General features: G+C 39.3%; 1 protein-coding gene across 1 annotated transcript in view; it reads left to right on the top strand.

Annotated features, from left to right (window-relative positions):
* Nucleotides 1–23089, top strand: part of LOC134536175 (rho GTPase-activating protein 6-like) — a 139064-nt gene that overhangs the window by 11393 nt on the left and 104582 nt on the right. The window contains exon 2 of the mRNA XM_063375813.1: nucleotides 16733–16872. Coding sequence (XP_063231883.1) covers nucleotides 16733–16872 — 140 coding nt within the window. The remainder of the gene's footprint in view (nucleotides 1–16732; nucleotides 16873–23089) is intronic.

The following is a 23089-nucleotide window of genomic DNA, read 5'->3' as shown; positions in this document are numbered from 1 at the left end:
CCTATGAACCATTAAAAGTATGCCCTGTTTTCCTATTGGTTGTTAAATCATGAAACTGTTTCTTTAAGAGGGAGAAGAATTAGATCAACAAAAAAATTGTTTTAATGACATATCAATTCCAGGCATGGCACTTGTATTTATTGTGTATATTAATGATACAAATAGTGAGACGCGTTATGAAAAGATTTTTGAGAGTAAATTTTCACGATGCGTGCGCAGCATGCAACAAGAATTAACATGATGATTGATATTATACTGGTCCATATAGCTAAAAACATTTATTTATTGTGAATATAGGGGCCATAAATTGTGTTTATAAACTTGTTCAAGTGTATTTTTAATTGTATTTTATAAGTGAGGTTATGTTTCCGTATTTATAATTTATTTGCATAATACATTATTATTAAATAACTAATTAATATTAATAAATTAGAATAAAAAGACACCATATTTTTATTTATCATTATTAATGAAAATTAATCACGGGCATTTTACTATATTAAATAATTAATTTTATACACGTTTTTTCTTATTATTGAGTACTATTTATTGAAATTTATAATTTGATTGAATTGCTATTTTATCAGCTGTATTTATAATATCACTCCAGTCATTTTGTCAATATTTTTGCTATTGATTATTTGCCTGCAAAATTAGAGTAAGTTATTTTTCACGCCAAGTAGGTACGTATAGTAACTTTTAAAGCGCGCACGTAAGTACACGCACTTTTTTTTTATGCTCGGGCTTAATCTGATTGGACGAAACTCACAAATCTATTGTGTATTAGAGATTACAGAAAACCTCACAAGTACTTAATTCTATAATCACATGTCACGTTTTCAGAACACAGTCTTAATTTTTGTAATCAACAGTATGGGTTAAAAAGATGTCTTCATTGAGTAATTAAGGCGGGGCCAAACAAAATCGTTTGCCCCGGGCCTTTGTTTTCTTCTCACGATGGCTTTGTGTCAAGAGCACTGGGGCAGTCAGTTTAAAACTGATTCACGTGGCTCATCCACCCGCTATCTTTGTCTCGAGTCCGTGTCTAGAACACTGCCGTGCTATTTGCTGCTAGCGCCAGCGCCAGCCATTGTTGCTCTTGGCACTTCCACGCGTGGTCCTACTTGCGCGCGATTAGAGAAGCGACAGACTTTTTCCCCGCACGACGCCATAACTACGTCATTCCCGCTTTCTTTGATCATTTGAAATGTTTAACTACTCATCATAATTCAAATATGAAAGCTACAAATATATATAATACAAGGATTTTATTTCTAACCAGATATCTTAAATACTAAAATAGTTTAACATAAATGTAAATTTCTGAAGAAAAAAAGTACTCGTAAAATGTTCCATAATTTACATTGCACCTGCTCTCTCGACAATTTTCGGAACATTAAAAAAAATTACATATATAAGGATTTTTCCACTTTTTCTTTATTTCCATTTTTCATTATATGGTTCCTGTAATTTACATTTCCCCAAAATATGAAATTTAATTTACATTAACGTCACTTTATTTGACACTTGCGGGAAATACCAGGCATGAACTAGATCAGTGCGAATGTTTGACTGCTGCAATTTCATTGACTGGTTAGTAAGAAATATTGCGCTCATGGCATCGTCTATACCACGGTCATATAGAGAGGTCTGGCAACTTCCTATACTTTGCCTTACCGTGCCTCGCCCGCTTATGGCCGGTTTCTCCATTGTGGTTCATACGTAAAACCTAGTTCAAATACTGATTTGAACCTGGTTCGTGACATTTTTCCGTTGCACGATCGTATTTTAAGCGGTGATCGAAGATCATTTTGAACTAAACGTTGAACCGAGTGTTCCGCCGTTTCAGGCTGACGGTCAGGGATCAAAATTTCAGTTCAAAAGTGTTTAAAAATAAATATCACATATATTTGTTAATGTTTCATGGCCTAAAGTTTACTAATTTGCTTGTTAAACTTCAAAAAGTTTAAGAATACATGGAAGATGTGGCTTTTTTTTTTGTGATAGTCCCTTTATACGTGTGTTAATAGGATAAAAGTTTCAGGAATGGATTTTAGGTTATGTTGAGAAAATTTATATTTATACATGTTTTAATATGATAAATGTTTCAGCAATGTATTGTTATGTTATGTTGAAAAAGTAATAGTTATGAGTAAATTGTAGATTTCACAATTTCTTATATATATTTTGCCTTGGAGAAATATAAACCCAATTTTTGAAGCCGATTCAGAACATGAAGACAATGCTGTAAATGTGTTGGTTGACATGCTGTATGCAGAAATCCTGAGACCGCGCGTGTGTGCACATTCTCAACACTCAACTATAAACTGACAATTGAGTCAAAGTTATGTTATTGCTATACATTTAACCCCTATAAAGTTCTCAAATAAATTAAAAATTATAAACTGTACCTAACCTGAGTTTAAAAAAATAAGCCCACGTATATTCGAAATTTCCATTTAACACGATCTTAATAATGGGCTTAACTACTAGAACTAGCGCCTTTAGTTCGCAGATCGAAGCGAGCTTCACTAAGTTAACCTAGAATGAAGGTAAGTTGCCAGACCTTTCTATATAACCGTGATCTATACCGTGTGAACTGCACAAGAATCCCGAGGTTGACTGCTTGAACGAGCTTTGCTCTTTAGTAGAAGAATGTTTGCTATTCTTTTTCTAAACAAGACAGCTGAACTACAATTCCACCTAAAATCATTCATCATTGTCATTAACGGTTAGTAATGTAGGCCTATGTTTGTACCAGAAAAATGCGAGAATTTATATTGAGGGTGAAAGTAAACTAAATATAAAGGTTTGGCGATGTTTCTTCATGGAGTACTCAAATAATTGTGTTTGTATCCAATTTTGTTTTAAAATCTGTTAAATTCCTGAATGATCAATTTGCTTCGTCACGTTTTTTAAGCTGTTGTTTAAGTATTTAAACGAATTGTTTTAATTTCGGCGTGCTTTTCAGTGTTCCTTGCGAGTATTAGGGTAATATAGAGCGAAATTGTTTATTTGTGTTGTTTTGGCAACACTGCTGCGTGGGCGCACGTTTCTGGCGCGGACGCGATGATTGTCGCGCGGAAGCAGTTGTCCGGAGAAACGACAGATGGCAGCACAAGCAGGAAGCGGCGAGCAGCGACCCTGGTGGCGCGCGCGGCAACTGCTTGCGGCGGGGCTCGCTGAAGGACGGCGCACTAGAAATACACTGCGGCAACAGGCGCGGCTCATGTTTCAAGTGGTAGCGCTGCCGGCGCGGCGTGACTAATGTCGCAGCTATTTGCAACTTGCCACGACCTACACAACGCCACGGGTGCGCCAGCGTGTAGTCTGCGAACTACACGCACTGCCGCGTTGATGTGTGTGCGCTGTACACAACGGGCGTTTGTTTCACATGAGAAATTGTCACGGTACACACACATGTTGAGTCAACACTGTGGCTCACACTGGGTTGTAAAAGAGCTGGGAAAGTCAGAGTATATATATGAATGTGATAACATTCTGAATATGTAAATATACATTTCCTTCAGAGCTTATTCTGTGTACCTGCGAAACAATTGCCAACGCTTATTTATTTTACTTTTATATTAAAGAGTGCGAATGAAATAATTTGTTTAGTTAGCGAAATAAAAGTCCACTCATACTATTTCACTCGTATGCTTTAAATGTTTCAAGGATATATATATATATATATATATATTTTTTTTTTTTTTTTTAGATATTCAATTAATATTTGTACAAATAAGAAGGGAAGGGGAAAGTTGCTCTAGTAGGCCCTTCATACGTGTCTGCCTAGAAAAAACGTGGTGCTGTTTCCGAATAGTAAGAACGTGTATTTTACCGACTTCACCTTAGCCAAAGGATTCTTTGATTTCAAGTCTGCATTCAGTGAGAAATATATTCGAATTCTTTCGAGGCCAACACAGTGTGATGTATTAAAAAAATATATGTTTTTAAGGCAGTCAGTTGTTAATGTTTACTAATTTGTCATACTCTATATTCAGGTAGTTTTAATTTATTTATTTTTACGTTTTAGTTAATCATTTGACAGTACCAGATAAACATAAAATTGTGTAAAAAGCAATTTTCTGTCTAAAGTAAGATAATATTGTTTCAATGGTTCTTAAAGATAGCTACACGAATCCCTCAAAGATCACAATGAAGGAATTCAGGGGCGGATACAAAAAAAATTTGGAGCAGAGTAAGGAGGATTTTTAAATATATACATATAAACAATATATAATTTGTACACGATTATTCACCCGCATTAACCGCGTAAATATTGGCACACCTGCACACTATTTTGGTATTTTAGAACTTGCGCCTCTCCTATCATTTTATGGTACCATTTACTTCTAGGCGGGCAGGTTTTAAGTAGGCCTACTTAGCCACTAAGCGACGCACACACTAAAAATAGGCTTTAAAGGAACGAACTAAAAATAAATGTCTAAACACACTAATAAATAGCATTTACATATGGCTCTGTTAAACCAACTAACCCCTGTACAATGAGTTATCGCCGAAACGGTTGAAATAAAAAAAAATTTGGTTGTCTGTAAAGTCAGTTTACGGACGATAGTTTAACGTGACAGCGTCATAACAAAACATTGATGAAATGATTGCATACTTTAATGAATAAAATTGAATCGTTTTATTGAAGTATCACTATTTTGTACGGATACAAAGGAGTGAAATGAAATCTACCATTTAATTGATAAATTTACTTTTATTTGCACTCATTAATTCAAATATGTTTATTACTTTAACTAAGAGATTATTTTAACTATAACTTTTATACATGTTTGCTTGGATTTTATATGTAAATTTTAAACGCGAGCGGTGAGAGTGACAGAGATATTGTTGAGTATTTGAAAAGGAACAGCCCTCGAAGCAGTAACTAACATACAGCTACACGAACTTGCAGACACACCATCAACAACGCCAATTAGTTATTCAATATACAGACAATTTTTTTTTTCAGTAAGGCAGCACAACACCCGTCCACATTCATTCAGAACATCGGACAGCACGACATAACACAAACATTACATTACATATTTTTTTCTACTAACCATTAAAACGTTCGAGGCATTTGTCATATTGAAACAAAAGCTTTTCGATGCCTTCTTCGAAGAATTTAGCCGCCAGTGAATAGAGATAAGTATAGGGCCAGCGCCTGGATACTCCTCTCCTTCACGACACTGCTGTGAGGCGGGTGGAATAACCACGCGGCGCATTCTGCCCCACCATTCGCATCTCTTGCGATAAGTCTTGACGCGTGAACCAATGCTAATTACAGATTTTTAAATGGTGGTAAAACAAAATGGCGGACGTTACGTCATCCAAAATGGCCGCCGGGGTCCCGATCATAGGCAACGAGTGACGGACCCATCCGAACATGGCCGAATCCTTACGACTAGTAAGCCACACCTGAGTAAGCCACTAAGCCATAGTCCAATAAGAAATATTTTGCACCAGAAAAAAAAATTTATTATTCTACTGTAGTTATACAATTATTTGCATTAAAATGTACAAATTTACAAATATTTGTAATTTTTCATAAATATTTCTGTTCCATTTTTTTTAATGTGTGCACTAATGTAAACGCGCTAGAGGTTATACTTCTTTTTTGATTTTAGACATTGAAAACTCTTTTTAAATTTACAGTAACAAAAATATTTAATTAAATACTCGGTATTCAATATTAATATAAATATGTGTATAAAATAATTATTTAATTAGGTAAAATAATCGATATTATTTTAATTATTAACGGAAATAAATAAATATGATAGATTTTTTTAAAAGTTATATTTTATACTTTAAATAAATTAGACATATGTGAAAAAAACAGCACTTACGTAAATATATTTGCAAATACGCTTGAAAAAGTTTATTAACACATATTCTATTAATAATATTCCAAATAAATAATTGTTTTCAATTATATGGACCAGTATTCAGTATCAATAACTAAATTTCCGAACCCATCTCACACGTAGTTCCGCACTCTCCGCTAGAATTCGCTACCGGAACTACGTCGACTATTGAATCATTCGATTTGAAGAGCGAAAGGATAAATATATAATTAAATGTCTCCGATAAAAATTTAAAAAAGACATGAAAAAAATACTAAACCCCAGCTTGGACCTATTAATGACAAGGAAATTTACTAAAATATAGCCCACCTTTTTAAAATTCATAAAAAAGTTTATACTATATAAATTCCCCACACGTGAGATGATTATAAATTATTAATTATTAAAGGATATTTGTACTATTATAATGAAAGTAATCTCTGTTTATGCTGCTACTCCTAGCTTGTGGTAGCCACTGTAATAAACCTCCTTGCTATTGTATTGATGTGTTCTCACGGGGTTCTTGGCGCCTACCCTCGTTGCAGCAAATACCAGGACCGCTACTGCTGGATGGTCTGCCCAGACTGATAGTCCAGCTAGCACGTCACTGCCCTGGGTTACTGTATGGAGAGTAATTATAAAAAATAAATTTAGTGGTGTTACGTGAATAGTGGAAATTTGCATATAAATGAAATAATAATAATTAAAAAACATATGATTTTAATGGTTCTTAAATATTGGTGTGAAGTTACGTTTAAAATGAGATTAATTGAGAACAACCAAGGTATCAAATCTAGGTGTCGGTAATTGGATGCAAATGACGTCACTGGAACACATTGTTAACCATGCCGGGTCTAGCTATACGTTGTCGGAGGCTTGAGGCTCTCTTCACAGGACCTCCAGGTGGTCTGCTGCTACACTGGAACACTGGATGCTGTAAGCTGTAATTAGCGAACTACAGAGGTGCTGAGGTCGCCGGGTATCAGCTGAAGACTCGACATCCCTCTCGTCCTGGAAAGTCTGGTTGAATTCTGGATTGGTCTCACCAATCTTCGTGGTCGAATCTCAGCTGGCGCTGCCCTCAGATGTCTGGAAACACTGCGAGACGAAAACGGGACCGACGCGGAAGTTGGCACTCGAAGTCGCCGATACTCCCTATCTAGGATTTATTTAATCCAGATACAATTCTCTCAACTCGTAGAGAGGAGAATGCTAAGCAGGACACGATCGCGGATGACGCGAAATCTTCTATTTCTCGGGCGGCAACCAAGGATTTGGTTCGCCCCAGCCCGAGAAACGTCTTCTCTCCGCAAGATGGCGATGGCGTCTCCCTTCTTCCTACTAATAGCTATTTACTGGCCGTCCCTAGCAACCAAGGAGCTATCGATATCAGCAAACAGAATAAGCTGCATAGTGAAATAAAAACGTGGATGTTGGAGTGTAAAAGAATCGAACTAAGACCAAATGAATAAAGTTTCCAAGGAATAATTCTTAGAAGACCCTGAAGTTGAAAGTGTGTTGTCTATGGCAATAAGATGTGTTATATCTGTTATACCTTGGTTGTCCTCTTTACAATCAAAACAATTAAATACATAATATTCCCTCATGGAATATACAATTAATATTACAATCATAATAAAAATAATAATATATAACTGTAAACAGTTGTACTGGTTACAATAAAGTTTTATTTTTATTACATATGCGAATTCATAGAAATTAATTTACTAACAAACGTAGTTAATTTAATATTACTTTAAGGAAAAAACAGAGGATATAGGATTACCTATTATGATATAAACAATCAAATCGACTGAGCTATGTATTTAATAATATTATAGCAATACGATTGTAACCTCTCGTGTCAAACGCAAGAGGAACAAGGGGTGATATGGTAGACAGAGGTGTGCTACGTGTTAGATATTAACGTTTTTAATCTTCAAATACACATACCCTTCATCACAAACAAATGTTAACTTCAAGATATAAACAAATCACTTTTGTTTCCAGAGCTTTCACTTGTTACACAGCTGGAAAGTCTCTGTGAACAGAAAATACAAAAATGATTAGGACAGCCCTTACTTAAGTGAAAGCGCCTTAACAAAACACTGCGCTTGGGGCTACTCAACTAATACATAACACCCGCGGCAATGCGTCGGGTTACACTGTTAGTTCAAATTACGTGAATTTACAACAAAATACACGAAGCAACAATAAACCATACTTTAATGCTGAAGGCAGAACATTGATGCACGTTAACGAAATATAGTACAAGAATAAGGATATGTGCAGTTCGTTGAAGAACGTTATATGAATTTCAAACACACAAATCTAAAACTCTTATCATTTACGTTAACGCTCTTAAGTATGATATTAATTCTTAGGAACATAATTATTATACTTCACTAAACCAAGCGAGGGAGTGACTGCTAAGTTCATCAACGTTTAAAGTCCTCAATGTTCATAATTCTTCTTGCATCTCCAATTACGTGTTAGTTTATTTAAAACTGAAAAACACGTAGTTCTGACTGTTGAATCCGGGAGTAAATGTCTCTTCTGAGTGGTTTTAAGCTCAAACACCGTCAACTCCAAACCATGCCGCTGTCAACGCTAGCCCCTCTTCTGAATTTATAAGTATTGATCCAACTGGTATCGCTGTCTTAGCGCTGTTGCTCTTAGCTGGGCAAACAGTTTTACGTAGAAGTGTCTGACCAAGTGGTTCGAAGTCGCTCGGGCAGCGTGACGGCAGGCAGGCGAGATTTCTGACGGTTTAGCAGTCGCGGGCAGCAGCTCCCCGCCTCGGGTGTCGTCTCGGAGCTGTCTCTCTCCCAGGGCCTTATATACTCTGGAACTCGAGGTAAAAAACATCGGAGATTGTTCTGGGCCTACATGACCAGAACACGCCGCACACCCGATGTCCGGTACAAAGCCCGCCCAACGAAGTTCGCCGAGCATTTCCGAGCGGCTGCGATGCTTTCCGCGCAGCGCGCTACAACTGGTGTCGAACAGGTTGCATCCAGCGCGCGGTTAGGCGCTGCGCTCGCGTCATCAATGTACGTATGCCGGGAATACGTAACACGATAAACATATCAAATGTATTTGCTTAAAGAACATTTTGTATAATCCAGTAATCTGTAATTTAAAAAAAAGTAAATATTTTCACTGTCGAGTTTTGAAGCAGGTTCCTTCATTTTATTTGCCACTCACTATAACCAATGAATATGCCTTACAATTGTTGTAATACCATCATCCTTAGGTTTTCTTAACTTGAAATTACTCTTTATTATGACTCTTTTAAATTACCAAATATATTGCAGGGTAATTTAACTATCATAAAGTATCATCTTGCACACCAATACGTTTGGTATGTCCTCTAATTTTTATGAAAGTGACTATACCTATATGTGTTCATGTTCATGCACTCTGGTCCGCCATCTTCCTGTGAAAATTTAGTTGCATGGTGCGCGCGCATCATAAAATTCTCTCATCTTTTTTTTCCATAACGCGCGTAAAGAAGTATACCTGAAAAAAAATTATAATGTACAGGCGTAACAATAACCTACGGAAACTAAATGTGAGATATTAAAAAAATGTTCTTTCTCAAAGGATATAAAATATCGCTATAAATGTTTAGAAAGATTGTCTTGTCCTAATAGTGTGGGTAGAGGTAACCCGTAACCGTAAAAATGCTCTCTTCAGGGACTGAGGAATAATTTCGTGTCAGCGTTCGCCGCGTGGTCTTGCAGGGAGCTAGTTCGCTGTACTCCCGCCAGCCGATCGAGCGCTGGGCTCGCCCAGTCAACCAATCAGCGAGTCCGTCTGCTCCGTGTGCTGTTTCTTCTGCTTTACCCAGGGGATAGTCACCAGATAGGGCCTACGATGGCATATTGAAGACTGTGGAAAAGACTTGTGCCAACGTGAGAAAGCTATTTTAAACTGCATAATTTTATAATTTTATGTTGAATAATTTTGACTTTGATGAAGGATTCTGATTTTATTTTCGAAATTTACTTTGGTTTACTTGTTTAAAATCATTCATGCTAAATACATTATTTCTTTGATATTTTGAATGTAGGTGTTGGTGTCACTGTTCGTTTACAAATTTAAAACTGTTATAGTTTGAATCTGAAACGAATGCAATTTGGTATTACTTTGAGTTATTTAAAAATTTGAGATGGAAAAAGTTAAGAAGAAAACTTTTGGAAGAAGATGTTGGGTGCCGCACTGTGAAAATATTAAGCCTAGAAACGATGTGAAAAATTTTAGTTTCCCTAATGATCCTGAAAGGGTTGTTAGGTTATGTGTATTTGTTGGACTTCAGAATAAGTTATTAATTTGATGGATAGATAGAGACCGGAAAAATTCGCGGGTTCAATGTCCTCCAGGATAGACTCCAATATCCTCTACACACTCGGGCAAATGCCAACTGTTCATTGGCTGCTGACTTGTGAGTCGTCTCGACTGGGTGGCCTGTGATTCGACACTTCAATGAGTGAGGGTCTCTAATTGGCCCTCAGTCCTCCAGATTAACAGTGGACCAATTACAGAAGCAGCACTAAGGTATAATTATTTGAATTATTGAATTCAATTTTTGTATACCTATATTTAATAAATAAAAACCCGTTCGAAAACTATTTTAAAACCATAATTTAACATTTTGCATTAATAAAATACGTATTAAAAATACATTTTCGCATGGTTTATTTCACGCTGGTTGTTGGTACTATTACATTACATAGTGGCGGTTATCCGAGAAAAAAATAAGGAAAGAGGTTCAACCTGGGAGTGAAATCTCTCTCTACTTCTATACTCCTTGGCTATACCCACGAGCCGAAGTCAACAAGATGGCGGACCCACGTGCAGCCCATGCGTTTGGAATTGTAAACCCGTATATAGTCCCTTTTGAAACGCAACAAACGTAAAGGTATGTCAATTGAAACTTTATGATAGAAAATCTACCCTGGAATATATTTTGTAAACTAAAATAGTCGTAGAAAGAAATTATATAAAGTTTTAAAATACGTAATAAAAATGCATTACCTACCACGTGTATAACCGTTATTTTCCACCTCAACACTGTTTGAGTCTCCGTAGCGTAATGGCAAAGCGTGCTTAAAGTGCGTGAGTGTTAATTTTTTATGTTTTCAATGTGGTTCATTACCTCATCACTACAAAACCTTTTTTTTTTTTACATTTTAAATGAAATATTACTAGAATATACATATTGTGCTTCAAGCGAAAATAATATATTTAGTTTATCCTATTGCTACAATATTATTAAATTCACAACTTAGTCCATTGGTTTTATTATAAAATACTAGGTAAATTTATTTATTTTTTACAGAAATTGAATTATATGTTCACAAGTAAGTAGTTTAAACAAATATAAAAATACTCTAATTAAAATAATACATTAATTAGAAAACTAATGCTCATAAATTTTTAATGAAGACACTAACACTTCATATAAACCCATACCTGTTAGCATAAATGAAAATGCGAGATGGATTTCCTTCACTTTAGAATAAGTTTATTATGCGAACTATGCATGTTCCTTTGTCTCTCTAGGTTAAAAAAATGTTAAGGTACAATTTCTCAAAGTAAGTAGTAAAATAAGATAGTAATCAAGTAAAATATGTGAATCGGTAGCATTTTTTTACTATGGCAATGAAATTAGCACCATTAATACTGTGAATTATCTGGATGAACTGTCTCATTAATGTAATATTATAAATATCATCAATAAACTACATTAAAGCAAACCCAATTTCCCTTATCTTCATTAAATTTTCTATAACTATATATTAAAACTAACCTACCAATTAAAATTCAATCTCGTTAATTTCAAAATTGCTCTGTAATTGTTTCTAACGCTAAACCAATTTTTTTTTGAAAACCGTAGGATAGAAGAAAAAATTGGTTTAATTTACCATGTTAAATAATTTTTTAAAATAAACAGCTGCAGTTTTTCTGCTATACAAACTTCCATGCCCATCCATGGGTATAACAGAAGGCATAGCACACAATCGTTGCAAATTATGACACATTCACCATCATTGGCGCACAATTTGACGCACATTTGCCATCATCGATGCTCGATTTTTAATGCAAATACACCATAATTGATCCTCAATTGGTGCACATGCATCATCATCAACACACAATTCGATGCACACTCACAATAATCGACGTACAATTCGGCTCACATTCCCCATCATAGATGCACAATTTGATGCATATTCACAATCATCGACGCACAATACGACGAATATTCACCACCATCATCACAAAATTTGATGCAGATATACCATCATAAACGCGCAATTCAATGCACATTCGCCATTATCGACACTGGAGAATTAAGTGTCATATCTATGTCAAACATATGAGATGAAATGAGGGAGGACATATTGCTGTTTTGTCAGACAAGTAGTATAATGTGCGGAAGGATTACATTGAGTAGCTAGCTGTCTGTGTCGTTTGGGAGGAAGTGACAAGAATGACATCTAGTATATCTGTGTATAATTTGGTATTATGAAGTGTGGGAGGATTACATTGAGTAGCTCTCTGTGTCTTTGGGAGGAAGTGACAAGAATGACATCTAGTATATCTGTGTATAATTTGGTATTACGCAGTGTGGGAGGATTGGGTACATTGAGTAGATATCTGTGTCGTTTTGGAGGAAGTAACAGGGATTAAATCTGGCATGACGTGTGGGAATATTACATCGAGTACTCCTTGTGTCTATGGGAATAAATGTATGAGGAGAGCTTCTGCTCTTTGTGTTATTTGGGAGGAAGTGACAGGGATTGCATTCAGTAGATCTGTGTGTCATTTAGGCCTAATAGGAAATGTGGGAAGATTATATCGAGTTACTCTTTGGGTCGTTTGGGAGGAAATGTGGGAGGACTACTTCGAGTAGTCCTTTGTGTCAGTTTGAAGAAGTTATGGAAGCATTACATCCAGTAAGACTGAAAGTAGAGGAGGATTACATCAAGTAGACCTGCCTGCACTGTAGCTGATTTGACTCTAGGAAATTATTAGTAGTCCAGGAAAAATCTTACCGAGATTTTTTGGGCAATAATAAAAAGCTTTTTTTTTTTCCTTCGTTTGCAGTCTCCATCTCCAGTGGAACTGATGTTGTTGTTGTTGTTGTGTGTAGCTACATGAATCTACATTCAGTGAGGCACTTTCCTCGGTACTTTGGCCGTTTGTTATGAGGCCTTCACGACAAGCAATACAGCAGTTCTGTAGACGTCTGCTCAGTGCTTGACACGTGTGATGACTGCCGTCAGCCTAGAGCCCGGGGTTGTCTGGTTGAGACGTGTAAACACTTACAACAATACCTATTATTTATAATTTTTAACTAACTTATGAAGTATTTTTTTAATTTTAATTTTTTTAATTTTTCTGTTAACCTCCTTCAATTAATGTTTATTTTCAAGTGTTGGGTTTGTTAAACAATTTGACTGTATAATGGAAAATAAAACTAAGGCCTTAAAGTTAGCAAAAAAAACATTTTCATCATTAAATAGCATTTTATTTCTGGAGCTGACACTTCCAATGACTGGAGCACTCCTTCGTGCTCGGGTCGGAGTGTGGCGGCGGCGTGGGGCGGCCCGCTGCGGTTACAACAGCCCCCGGCGGCGGGGGGCGGCGATTCGTGCCAAACTGCGCGGTCGGCGCGCGGGTATTTTTGCCCGCGCCGCGAGACGGCAGTCTGCGCGCGCCCGCTCTGAGAGCCACCCGCGTCTTCGCGGTCCTCCGCCTCCAGAGGGCGCCGCCCCCGCCGCCTCCAGGTGGCGTCCCTGCCACCGGCAGCCGCGCGCTCGCTCTGACAGCCACCCGTGTCGTCTGAGTTCCCCGCCTCCAGAGCCGCCCCCGCCGCCGGCAGCCGCGCGCTCGTGGTCCTCCGCCTCCAGAGGACGCCACCCCCACCGCCTCCGGGTTGTCTCCCCGCCGCCGGCAGCCGCGCGCTCGCTGTGACAGCCACCCGTGTCGTCGGGGTTCCCCGCCTCCAGAGGACGCCGCCCCCACTCGCAGGACCTCTAGCAAGTCGGGCAGGTCGCCGTGGTTCCGCCTAGCGCCTACCTGGCCGGCCCGCTTGTCCTCCGCAGATATTTCGGGAAATGAGTGAACTATTTGAGTGCCGCCTCGTGGCACCCTGCCTGCGAGGCTGCGCCGCCGAGAGTGCCAAGCACATTCATAACCTCGGCCCTGTGTTGTGCCCCTCGCGGACAAGTTCCCTCGCGCTATCCCCGGAGCTGCGCCCTCGGTCTGCACGCACAACAACCTGCCCCGCGGCTAACAACCGACCCAGTGCTTAGTGTGTCTTGTAGTGTTCCTGAGTGTGACGTACTATGAATCCCCATAACATGTTTACGATTCGACAGTGGTTCACTATTGCAAATTAAATACAATTTATGAACAATATTAGATGCTAAGACACGGTGTATTGTTTTGGCTATGATAGCATTACTTTTCCCTCTTACTCCTTCCAAACCATTTTTAATCCTTACCTCCCCTGGCCTCTCGTCAACGGAAAGTATTTAAAATGGAGAAGAAACTAAGGAAGTGCAAAAAGGTTACCAGAAAGCACGCAGCGTTAAATCCGGAAATTTTCAGTGATACCGAAGAAGAGATGGCTAGGCAGAAAAGCGAAGGTACGAGTTCCGCGAAAGAACAAGCGAAGGATCAGAAACGGAAGAAACCAACTCGAGAAAGGTGGTTGTTGACAAGGAAGACGTGGCGGTACATGACCGATGCTGGGAGACGGCTGATTCCAGAAGGTGCCCAAAATCGTGTGGAAGACATTCCAAAATTAGAAGCTTATTTCCAAGAAGTTTGTCAAAAAGAGAAGAGGTTTCTTCTGTGGCGTAAAAGCTCTTACCCTGGAGCGCTGAACTTTAGAGTGCATAGAAAGAAACACAGAGACAGGAAAAAATGGGGTAGTTGTAGAGAGAAGGCATCCTCGGCTGATGAGGCCGAACAGAACACAGCTCTCTTCGATGTTGAAACGAAAAGTGGGGGAAGATTTGACATTAAAAAACTTCGGCAGCAATTTCTGGACTCGGCTCCTGCAAGTGTACGGACAGGTGAAGATTCTGTTTCGAGGCATAGGATGCTTAAACCGTCGTCAGACCAGAAGCGACTTCTTCCCGATGTGCCGGAATGCGTAGCAACGCTACAAGAAGACATTCCATCAGAAGATGAAGAGAGGGAACTAATGGACACACTACTGTGTCTGCTGAGCAGAGAGCAGGACGATGCTTATCTGGAAACAAGTGAGGAAGAGCAGAAGACTATTGATTATTCTAAGCTCTTGTACCAGCTCAAAAGGTATTTGTCGCAGAGTAATAGTGCAACTCCAGACACTGCGAATGAAGAAGATTCCCTATATGCTTACCAGACCCCTACTAGTGACTTTACGAGGCAGATAACGAGTGATAGTGGCCACGCCTATAAACATCCTGTGCAAGATGTATGTACAAAAGATGATATACGCTTGAAAAACAGAGGAACGCTTACTAATGAATGTGAAGATATTCGTGAGAGGATCAATCTAAGAAGCATGTCACAGAAAACAAAAAATGAAGATTATAGCTTTGACATCGAGAAAGTTAATCTAAGAAGTAATATTGCAGGAAAAACCAGTACAGAAGGAAGTGAAGAGTATGTGAGTTTAAAAGATAGAAGTAGGTTTCAGAGGGAAAACCAACCTCAAAGTGGTTTTACCCACCATTCAGGTGGCTTTTACTCGGAGAAACAAACAAGAATGGCTCCATTACGTTCAGCAGCATCAGGGCCACAGAATTTCCCCAGTTCAACTTACCGTAGATTACCTCAGACTGCAAGTGGGAATGTGAATTTTGAAGGAGATCATCTTCAAAAGCTCCTCATCGAAACTTTGAGACGCTATTACAGTAAGTCGGGTAGTCGAGATAAAGTAATAAGTGATATTCTCACTGACAGAAGAGTTTTAGAGAAACTTTATTTTGATTTGCGCAAGGCGCGAAATTTCAAATGCAGAAGTGGTCAGTTAGGTGAACAAGAGGAGGATAGCCATAAATGGAAATCATCAACGGAAAAAATGTACGGGTTCCAAAATGAAGGAAGTAAATATGACTATAACAAATACCAGACGAAGGGCTGGGAATCTGTCGGTAAAACAATGGCTAAAAGACCAGGTGATCTCCCTCTCTACTCCAAGCCGCCGATCATAGAAGTGGAGCAGGAAGAAGGGGCTCGCCGGGCCAGCAAGCTGGTGCAGACCCCAGCCGTCCCACAAGAACAAGTGACTGCCATCGAAGACTTCCTCAAGAAGGAACAGGACAAGGCAGCAGAGCAGAAGGAAGAGAGAGACGAGCACGAGCTGAAGCCGCCGCCGGTGGTGACGCGGAGGCGAAGCAGCGTGGACCACGACGATGTGTCTCCGTCGGTAAGCGACACGATCAAGCGCTACCTGAAGATGGCGCGAAAGAAGAGTGTGGACGCCGACAAGGTGGACAGGTTCAAGCGTGTCAACTACGATAGGAACCTCAGGAACATCAAGCCGAAGGGCGAACTGACGGGTCCTGGCGAGGACGACGGGTTGAGCAAGGGTTGCCAAACCGACGCCACGTGGGTAGCGGCCCTGAAGGAGCTGAAGTTGGACGATATGTCGGTATTCTCGGAGGAGGAATCTCGGTCCAGGAGGGACAGCTGCCGCAGCAGCTTCGACAGCTCCACGCACGACGAGGCTCTCCTGTCACCGCCATCCCCGCATGGCAAGCACCACTCCCCGGGCATCCTGTCCTCAGGCCAGTCCTTCCTGTCGCACCTGCTGCACGGCCGACACCACGACTCCGCCTCACAGCCCTCTTCTCCTGTCACAGCCGGCGCCATGCAGAAGTCCAAGTCGTCGTCGAGCGTGGTGCACCATGGCAGCCGCATCGTCTCCAAGAAGATGTGGAGGGCGCGCTCCAAGAGCCAGAGCCGCGCTGTGCCGTCCGTCACCTCCACCTGGACTCCCCAGGTAAGCCCTTGCATGCCGTCATCTCGAGTCCATCATGTCCACCTCTACTCCTCGTGTAAGCTTTGCATGCCGCTATCATAGTCCTTCACTGCTACCTGATATCTGCGAGAAAGTCAATTTGGGGCCGGCTCTCGGCTGTTGCAACTGAGTGACTGTAGTTGTGGAGTGCACTCTATGAACCTTATTTATCGCGTCCAAGAAATCAGGTATATGGATTATGGATCCATTTTTACCCCCATCATACCGATAAGTAATCTTTAGTAAGATATCATACAACAAATGGTTTTTTATGATGCCCTAAATTAAAATTTCGGCTAACTCAATTTGGTTATATTACAGAGAACCAATCAGAGCCTAACAAGCAGATTTTTATGCGGCGTTGGGTGGTAGACAAAATGAGATTTTAATTGTTCTTAAATTTTATTGGGTTGGGTTGATTGAGCCTGCATGCTTAGTACCATGATGGTGTAAGCTAGAAAGTTAAAGTCATTAACCTCAGTGTAAGTCACATGTCTAAAGTGTTGCATTGTGTGGCAGTGACCCGGGAGTCTGGTTAACTGTGGTGGAGGCCCGACTAAAGCGTCCCTCTGCCGCCAGCGCCATTCACTCTGAGTCACGAACAGCTCAGAGCATGACGTGGTAGAGTGTACCAAGGGCGAGTAGTGCACTTTGGTGCAGAATGAAATAGCTGGAGAGTCGGGGGTGGATATCGGAGCAGGGGTAGGCAGGGCTGAAGGGCCAATGAGAGCAGTCACACGCCTGGTCATTGCACCATGCAGTTGTATGGACTCTATGGAGGTTACTGTTAGCAATGGGGATGCCTACAATTCACAATGTTTTTTTCAACACCTTCGTGTAGCTTGGGGAAAAAAATTAGTTGAAAAAATAAATGCGCGGACTTAAGCCATTAAAAAACAAGATAAATATTTGAAAATTGCAACAAGTATCTTTGTTATGTTACTTGACGTAACTTGAAAATTGCAGCAAGTATCTTTGTTATGTTACTTGACGTAACAGGTCCTGTTATCTTTAAAAGATTTGTGCAATGTGTTTTTTGTATCTTTTTTTGAGTATTTTTATTTTTATTTATTTATTTTATGTCCAAAAACTTACATCAAGTAACAGGTCCTGTAGTAAGGTCAATGGCTCTATTGAGGCAAGCTGTTTGCAAGAACAGTAGGGACTCGTGCATGGCGGCGCTCACATTACTGCGCAGGCAGACGTTATACGGTTCAAAAAAAGCCCTAGTTAACTCGAAGGTAAATTATTCGGGCGTGTTGTTAAGACTTTGTGAATCGTATATTTCCTTTTAGCAATAAGTAATGACACGACGCGAAAGGTAGAATAATAAAGTGCGTCTGTGTGCATGTTTTATTCACTGACTATGTACGTATTATTAAATGACTCTCCCATGCTTAATTATTTTTTATGATGTAATGAACAAAGTTAAATCGCGTGAACATTGTTTTTAGGTTATGTTAGCTTTCATTTTTTTTTTTTTTTTTGTGAAATGGTGTGATCACGTGTTTGGTTAGGTTAGCTAAATTTAAAATGTCGTTAATTGGACCGACCGTTGGTTACGTTAAGTAAAAATATTTTTAACGTTTAACGGCGTTTTTCAGGACAAGTATTCCTCAAAATTACCATTTTATAAAATGAAAATCGACCAAATCTTATAGTATTCTGGCCATAATTATATATAACTGATTTTTTTTAAGTGAAATTTCTTCAGAGCCGGTAGGGTAGGTCGAGAGCATGACATCATCGGAGCGTAATGGAGGTGTGGAGGGGGACTCAAGCACGTTTCCACTATAGCGCACTTGCATACTGCTCACTTACATACTTGTATACTCGCATACTTGCACACATTCTTGTACATTCTCATACCTTCTAACGCGCATGGCAGCCGAGCACATGTTTGTTTATTTTGTGTTTACTAAATTTATTTCATTTTAAATTTTATTGTCGTTATATTTGCTCGTCTTGCATCACTAGTAGGTTATAATATAACGTTTTTAGAGCTTACTACTAAGTACAATACCGAACTGTTGTGCTGCCCGATAGGTCAACACCTCGCTAGTTGTATGTACGTGTGTGTGGGTGTGGCTTTGAGCGAGCACTGCATTGGCACTACATGCATCCCAGTAAAACTATCAGTGAAAGAGTAGAACCATCAGCATGTTTACATGGGAAGCCTTCATTTGACAGACGAGAGAGCCACACCCGAAGTTCCCCGAAGTTCATGCTCGCTTCCCCCCCCCCCCCTCCCACGTTCTATCTCATTGTATAAACCGGTGTGGCATTAAATTTTGCTGTCGATTAGGAAAGGTTAGCTACATTATAAATACTTTTAAAACATTGTGGATGGTTGGTTACATTAGGTAAGTATAGCTACATTAAAAAAATACTGTAAAATCATTTTATGGTTGCTTAGCAAATAACTTTTTTATATGTAGCTATCCAGGGCTAGGAAACCGTTTACATGATTTCACAGTATCTTTAATGTAGCTATACTAACCAAATCAACCGTCCACGATGATTTAAAGTATTTATAATGTAGCTAACCTAACCTTTTACAATGAAACAAAAAAAAAATCCGAAGATGCACGATCGGGAGTTTGGCTCTCTCGTCTGTGAACAGAAGGCTTCCCTGTTTACGTCGCGAGAGAATGGCGAGTTAAAAGCATTCCTGGACTCTCGGCTTGTTCGGCGCCGCGCGAGGATGGTTGCCCGGCAGTCCGCGGCGAGGCGTGAGGCGGTCTGCTCGGGCACAACCTGTCCTGTTACAACCCTTGACGTCACAACGTCTGATAAATCGATGAACGCCGGCTGCACGCACGAAAAAAGTGTCCCATTACGCACATTGTTCCGTTACGCTGTGTCCCGTTACGCTCATTGTACGTTTGCGCCGCACCGACAGAAGTGAAAACTTAAAACTTTGTTCATAAATTTGTAATATGAAATAATTTATATGTCAAATGTACGTAAGAAAATGAATCTGATTACTAGTATAATTCGAATTATTTATTCTTTTATTATTAAAAAAAGTAGCATCTGTCGGCGAGTGCAGTAATAATAGGTTATGTTAGATATTTGATTACAGTTTATTTATATGAAAACTTGTTCATAATTATATTTAAACTTTATAGCTAAACACCAGTTTTTAAAATTAATTACAAGTCATCTACACGTGAACTGTTTCGTCGACTGTTTATAAAGTGAAGTGAAAAGTTAATGTGGTTTTCATTGCTTATTACAACAACAATTTCGGCAATAAAGGTTAATTATTCTTGCATTTTAAAAATCTGATTACTAGTATAATTTCAAGTATTTATTCTTTTATTATTAAAATAAAAATGATTCAATTTTATTCATAAAGTATGCAATCATTTCATCAATGTTTTGTTATGGCGTTGTCACGTTAAACTGTCGTCCGTAAACCGACTTTACAGACAACCAATTTTTTTTCTAACCTAACTAAAACTAAGTGTATTTTGGAGGGGTCCGGGTTAGGGGAGGGACCTAGGTGCGTCTCAGGCCGAAGCCTATACGCCTAGTCATGCTGGGATTAGCCATGCAGGGAGATGGTCGCATGCATCGTGTGCTAGGAGGGGATTCGCCAGCCATGGCAGCGATTGGCGCCATGACTAACTCCCCTCACTCTTAAATCTAGACTATAACTAGAGATAGGTTGGGCCCAGGTAAAACCTGCACAGACACAGGTAAAATCCTGGGCACATTCATGCGGGGTGCAAATTGGCATGCATTACGTGTAGGAGAATACAGGAGACAGAGGATGAAGTGTTGGACAGAGTAGAAAAGAGTCTACCATCGGGGGGGTGTTGGGCACTTGGACTCGTGGTCCGCTTTTGTATCTTATCCGGGGATGGATTTATTGACCAGGGACACAAACGCCCCTGGTGGTGAGTGGCTACACTGATCACTCACTCCGCTGCCAGTCAGCACCTAAAACTAAGGAAGTAAAAGTGAATAACACAATAAATATGTTAAAATAAAATAAACATCCCACCTATGCAGGGCGGAAGCAAATGACATATTCTATAAATAATACTTAGTTCTATTATTTTTATTTTGTTTTATGGCATTATTTTAGTTTTTCATTTTTTTCATTTTTTTTCTTAAGGCTATAGGTGTATTATGCTTATACAGTGCTTATTCTAACCTATCCAGTTACAGCCTAGAGTTGAGAGTGAGGGCAGTCACTGCCGTGGCTGGCCAATCCCAGCACGACCAGGCGTGCAGGCGCCTAGGTCCCTCCCTAGCCCGGTACTCTATTAGTACTAGAGACCGGAAAAATTCGCGCGTTCAATGACCTCCAGGATTGACTCCATTATCCTCTACACACTCGGGCAAATGCCAACTGTTCATTGGCTGTTGACTTGTGAGTCGTCTCGACTGGGTGGCCTGTGATTCGACACTTCTATGAGTGAGGGTCTCTAATTGGCCCTCAGTCCTCCAGATTAACAGTGAACCAATGACAGAAGCAGCACTAAGGTATAATTTGAATTTTAGCATAACACGAAATGAACCCGCGAATTTTTCAGGTCTCTATCTATTACAAACACTCGTGGTTTCAGTTACCTTGTAGAAGGGGGGGGGGGGGGGGGGGGGGTTCATCGCGTTTGGACGGCCGCTCAACGGTTAGCCAGCCAATCACGGCGCGTGTCTGTGTTCCGGGCCTGCATCTGGCGTTTCAAATTTCCGATTTAACTCTGGGTCGTGATCCCCAAACAACTACCTATCTGCACATTTATCAGAATTTCTGAGCAGTTCTTTAAAAAATAATCTTTAAGAAGTTAGATTTTAAGCTCACTTTGCATCGTCTTTACAGGACAATGTGCAGGTGCGTCGGTCGCTATTCGGATGTTATTGCTATGGATTCGCTGCAATATCATTAAGGGCCCCACCTACTCTCTCTCACACACACACACACGCGGTGCTCAGAGCTTCAGCAAAATCAATGTGATTTGAAAACTACTCAAGATATGCGAGTGGGGTTTTGTTTACGAATATCATTTAAGAATTCACCAAGGGCTAAAGGTAGTTTGGTCTTCATGTTAAGTTTTTTAACTTTATTTTTTTAAAAAGTTGTAATGTCTAAAAGGCGTGTTTTCAGAGTAATTTTTAAGCACAAAAAAACTGTTACAAATTCTTGATAGCACTTTAAGGGACTTGCATTACACCTTCATCTTCATTTCTCAGCCATATAATGTTACGACCACCATTCATATACCTTGTTTGATCTGAAACATATTAGAAACGACCTGTGATCCAAACGGATTTCAAGATCTGCTAAAAAAAAAAAAATAAATAAATAAAAATAAAAAATAAAAATTGGTTGTCTGTAAAGTCGGTTTACGGACGATAGTTTAACGTGACAACGTCATAACAAAACATTGATGAAATGATTGCATACTTTTATGAATAAAATTTAATCATTTTTATTTTAATAATAAAAGAATAAATACTTGAAATTATACTAGTAATCAGATTTTTAAAATGCAAGAATAATTAACCTTTATTGCCGAAATTGTTGTTGTAATAAGCAATGAAAACCACATTAACTTTTCACTTCACTTTATAAACAGTCGACGAAACAGTTCACGTGTAGATGACTTGTAATTAATTTTAAAAACTGGCGTTTAGCTATAAAGTTTAAATATAATTATGAACAAGTTTTCATATAAATAAACTGAAATCAAATATCTAACATAACCTATTATTACTGCACTCGCCGACAGATGCTACTTTTTTTAATAATAAAAGAATAAATAATTCGAATTATACTAGTAATCAGATTCATTTTCTTACGTACATTTGACGTAGAAATTATTTCATATTACACATTTGTAAACAAAGTTTTAAGTTTTCACTTCTGTCGGTGCGGCGCAAGCGTACAATGAGCGTAACGGGACACAGCGTAACGGAACAATGAACGTAACGGGACACAACGTAATTGAACAATGTGCGTAACGGGACACTCTTTCGTGCGTGCAGCCGGCGTTCATCGATTTATTAGATGTTGTCACGTCAAAAAACACGGCAGATACACACGAGACCAGGAACATGTGGTTACCCTATTCTATTCACCTTCCAATCCAATACGATGTTCCAAATGTAGGTTGAAAATGGCCAAATCTGTAGTGTGTACGTCGATCGTTCTAACAAAAAAGTTGCAATCCGATTTAGGAACGTC

The sequence above is a fragment of the Bacillus rossius genome, chromosome 10, assembly GCF_032445375.1.
Source record: "Bacillus rossius redtenbacheri isolate Brsri chromosome 10, Brsri_v3, whole genome shotgun sequence".
NCBI classification, from domain to species: domain Eukaryota; kingdom Metazoa; phylum Arthropoda; class Insecta; order Phasmatodea; family Bacillidae; genus Bacillus; species Bacillus rossius.
Note: the sequence above shows the minus strand (reverse complement) of the source record. Positions and strands in the feature narration are given on the sequence as shown.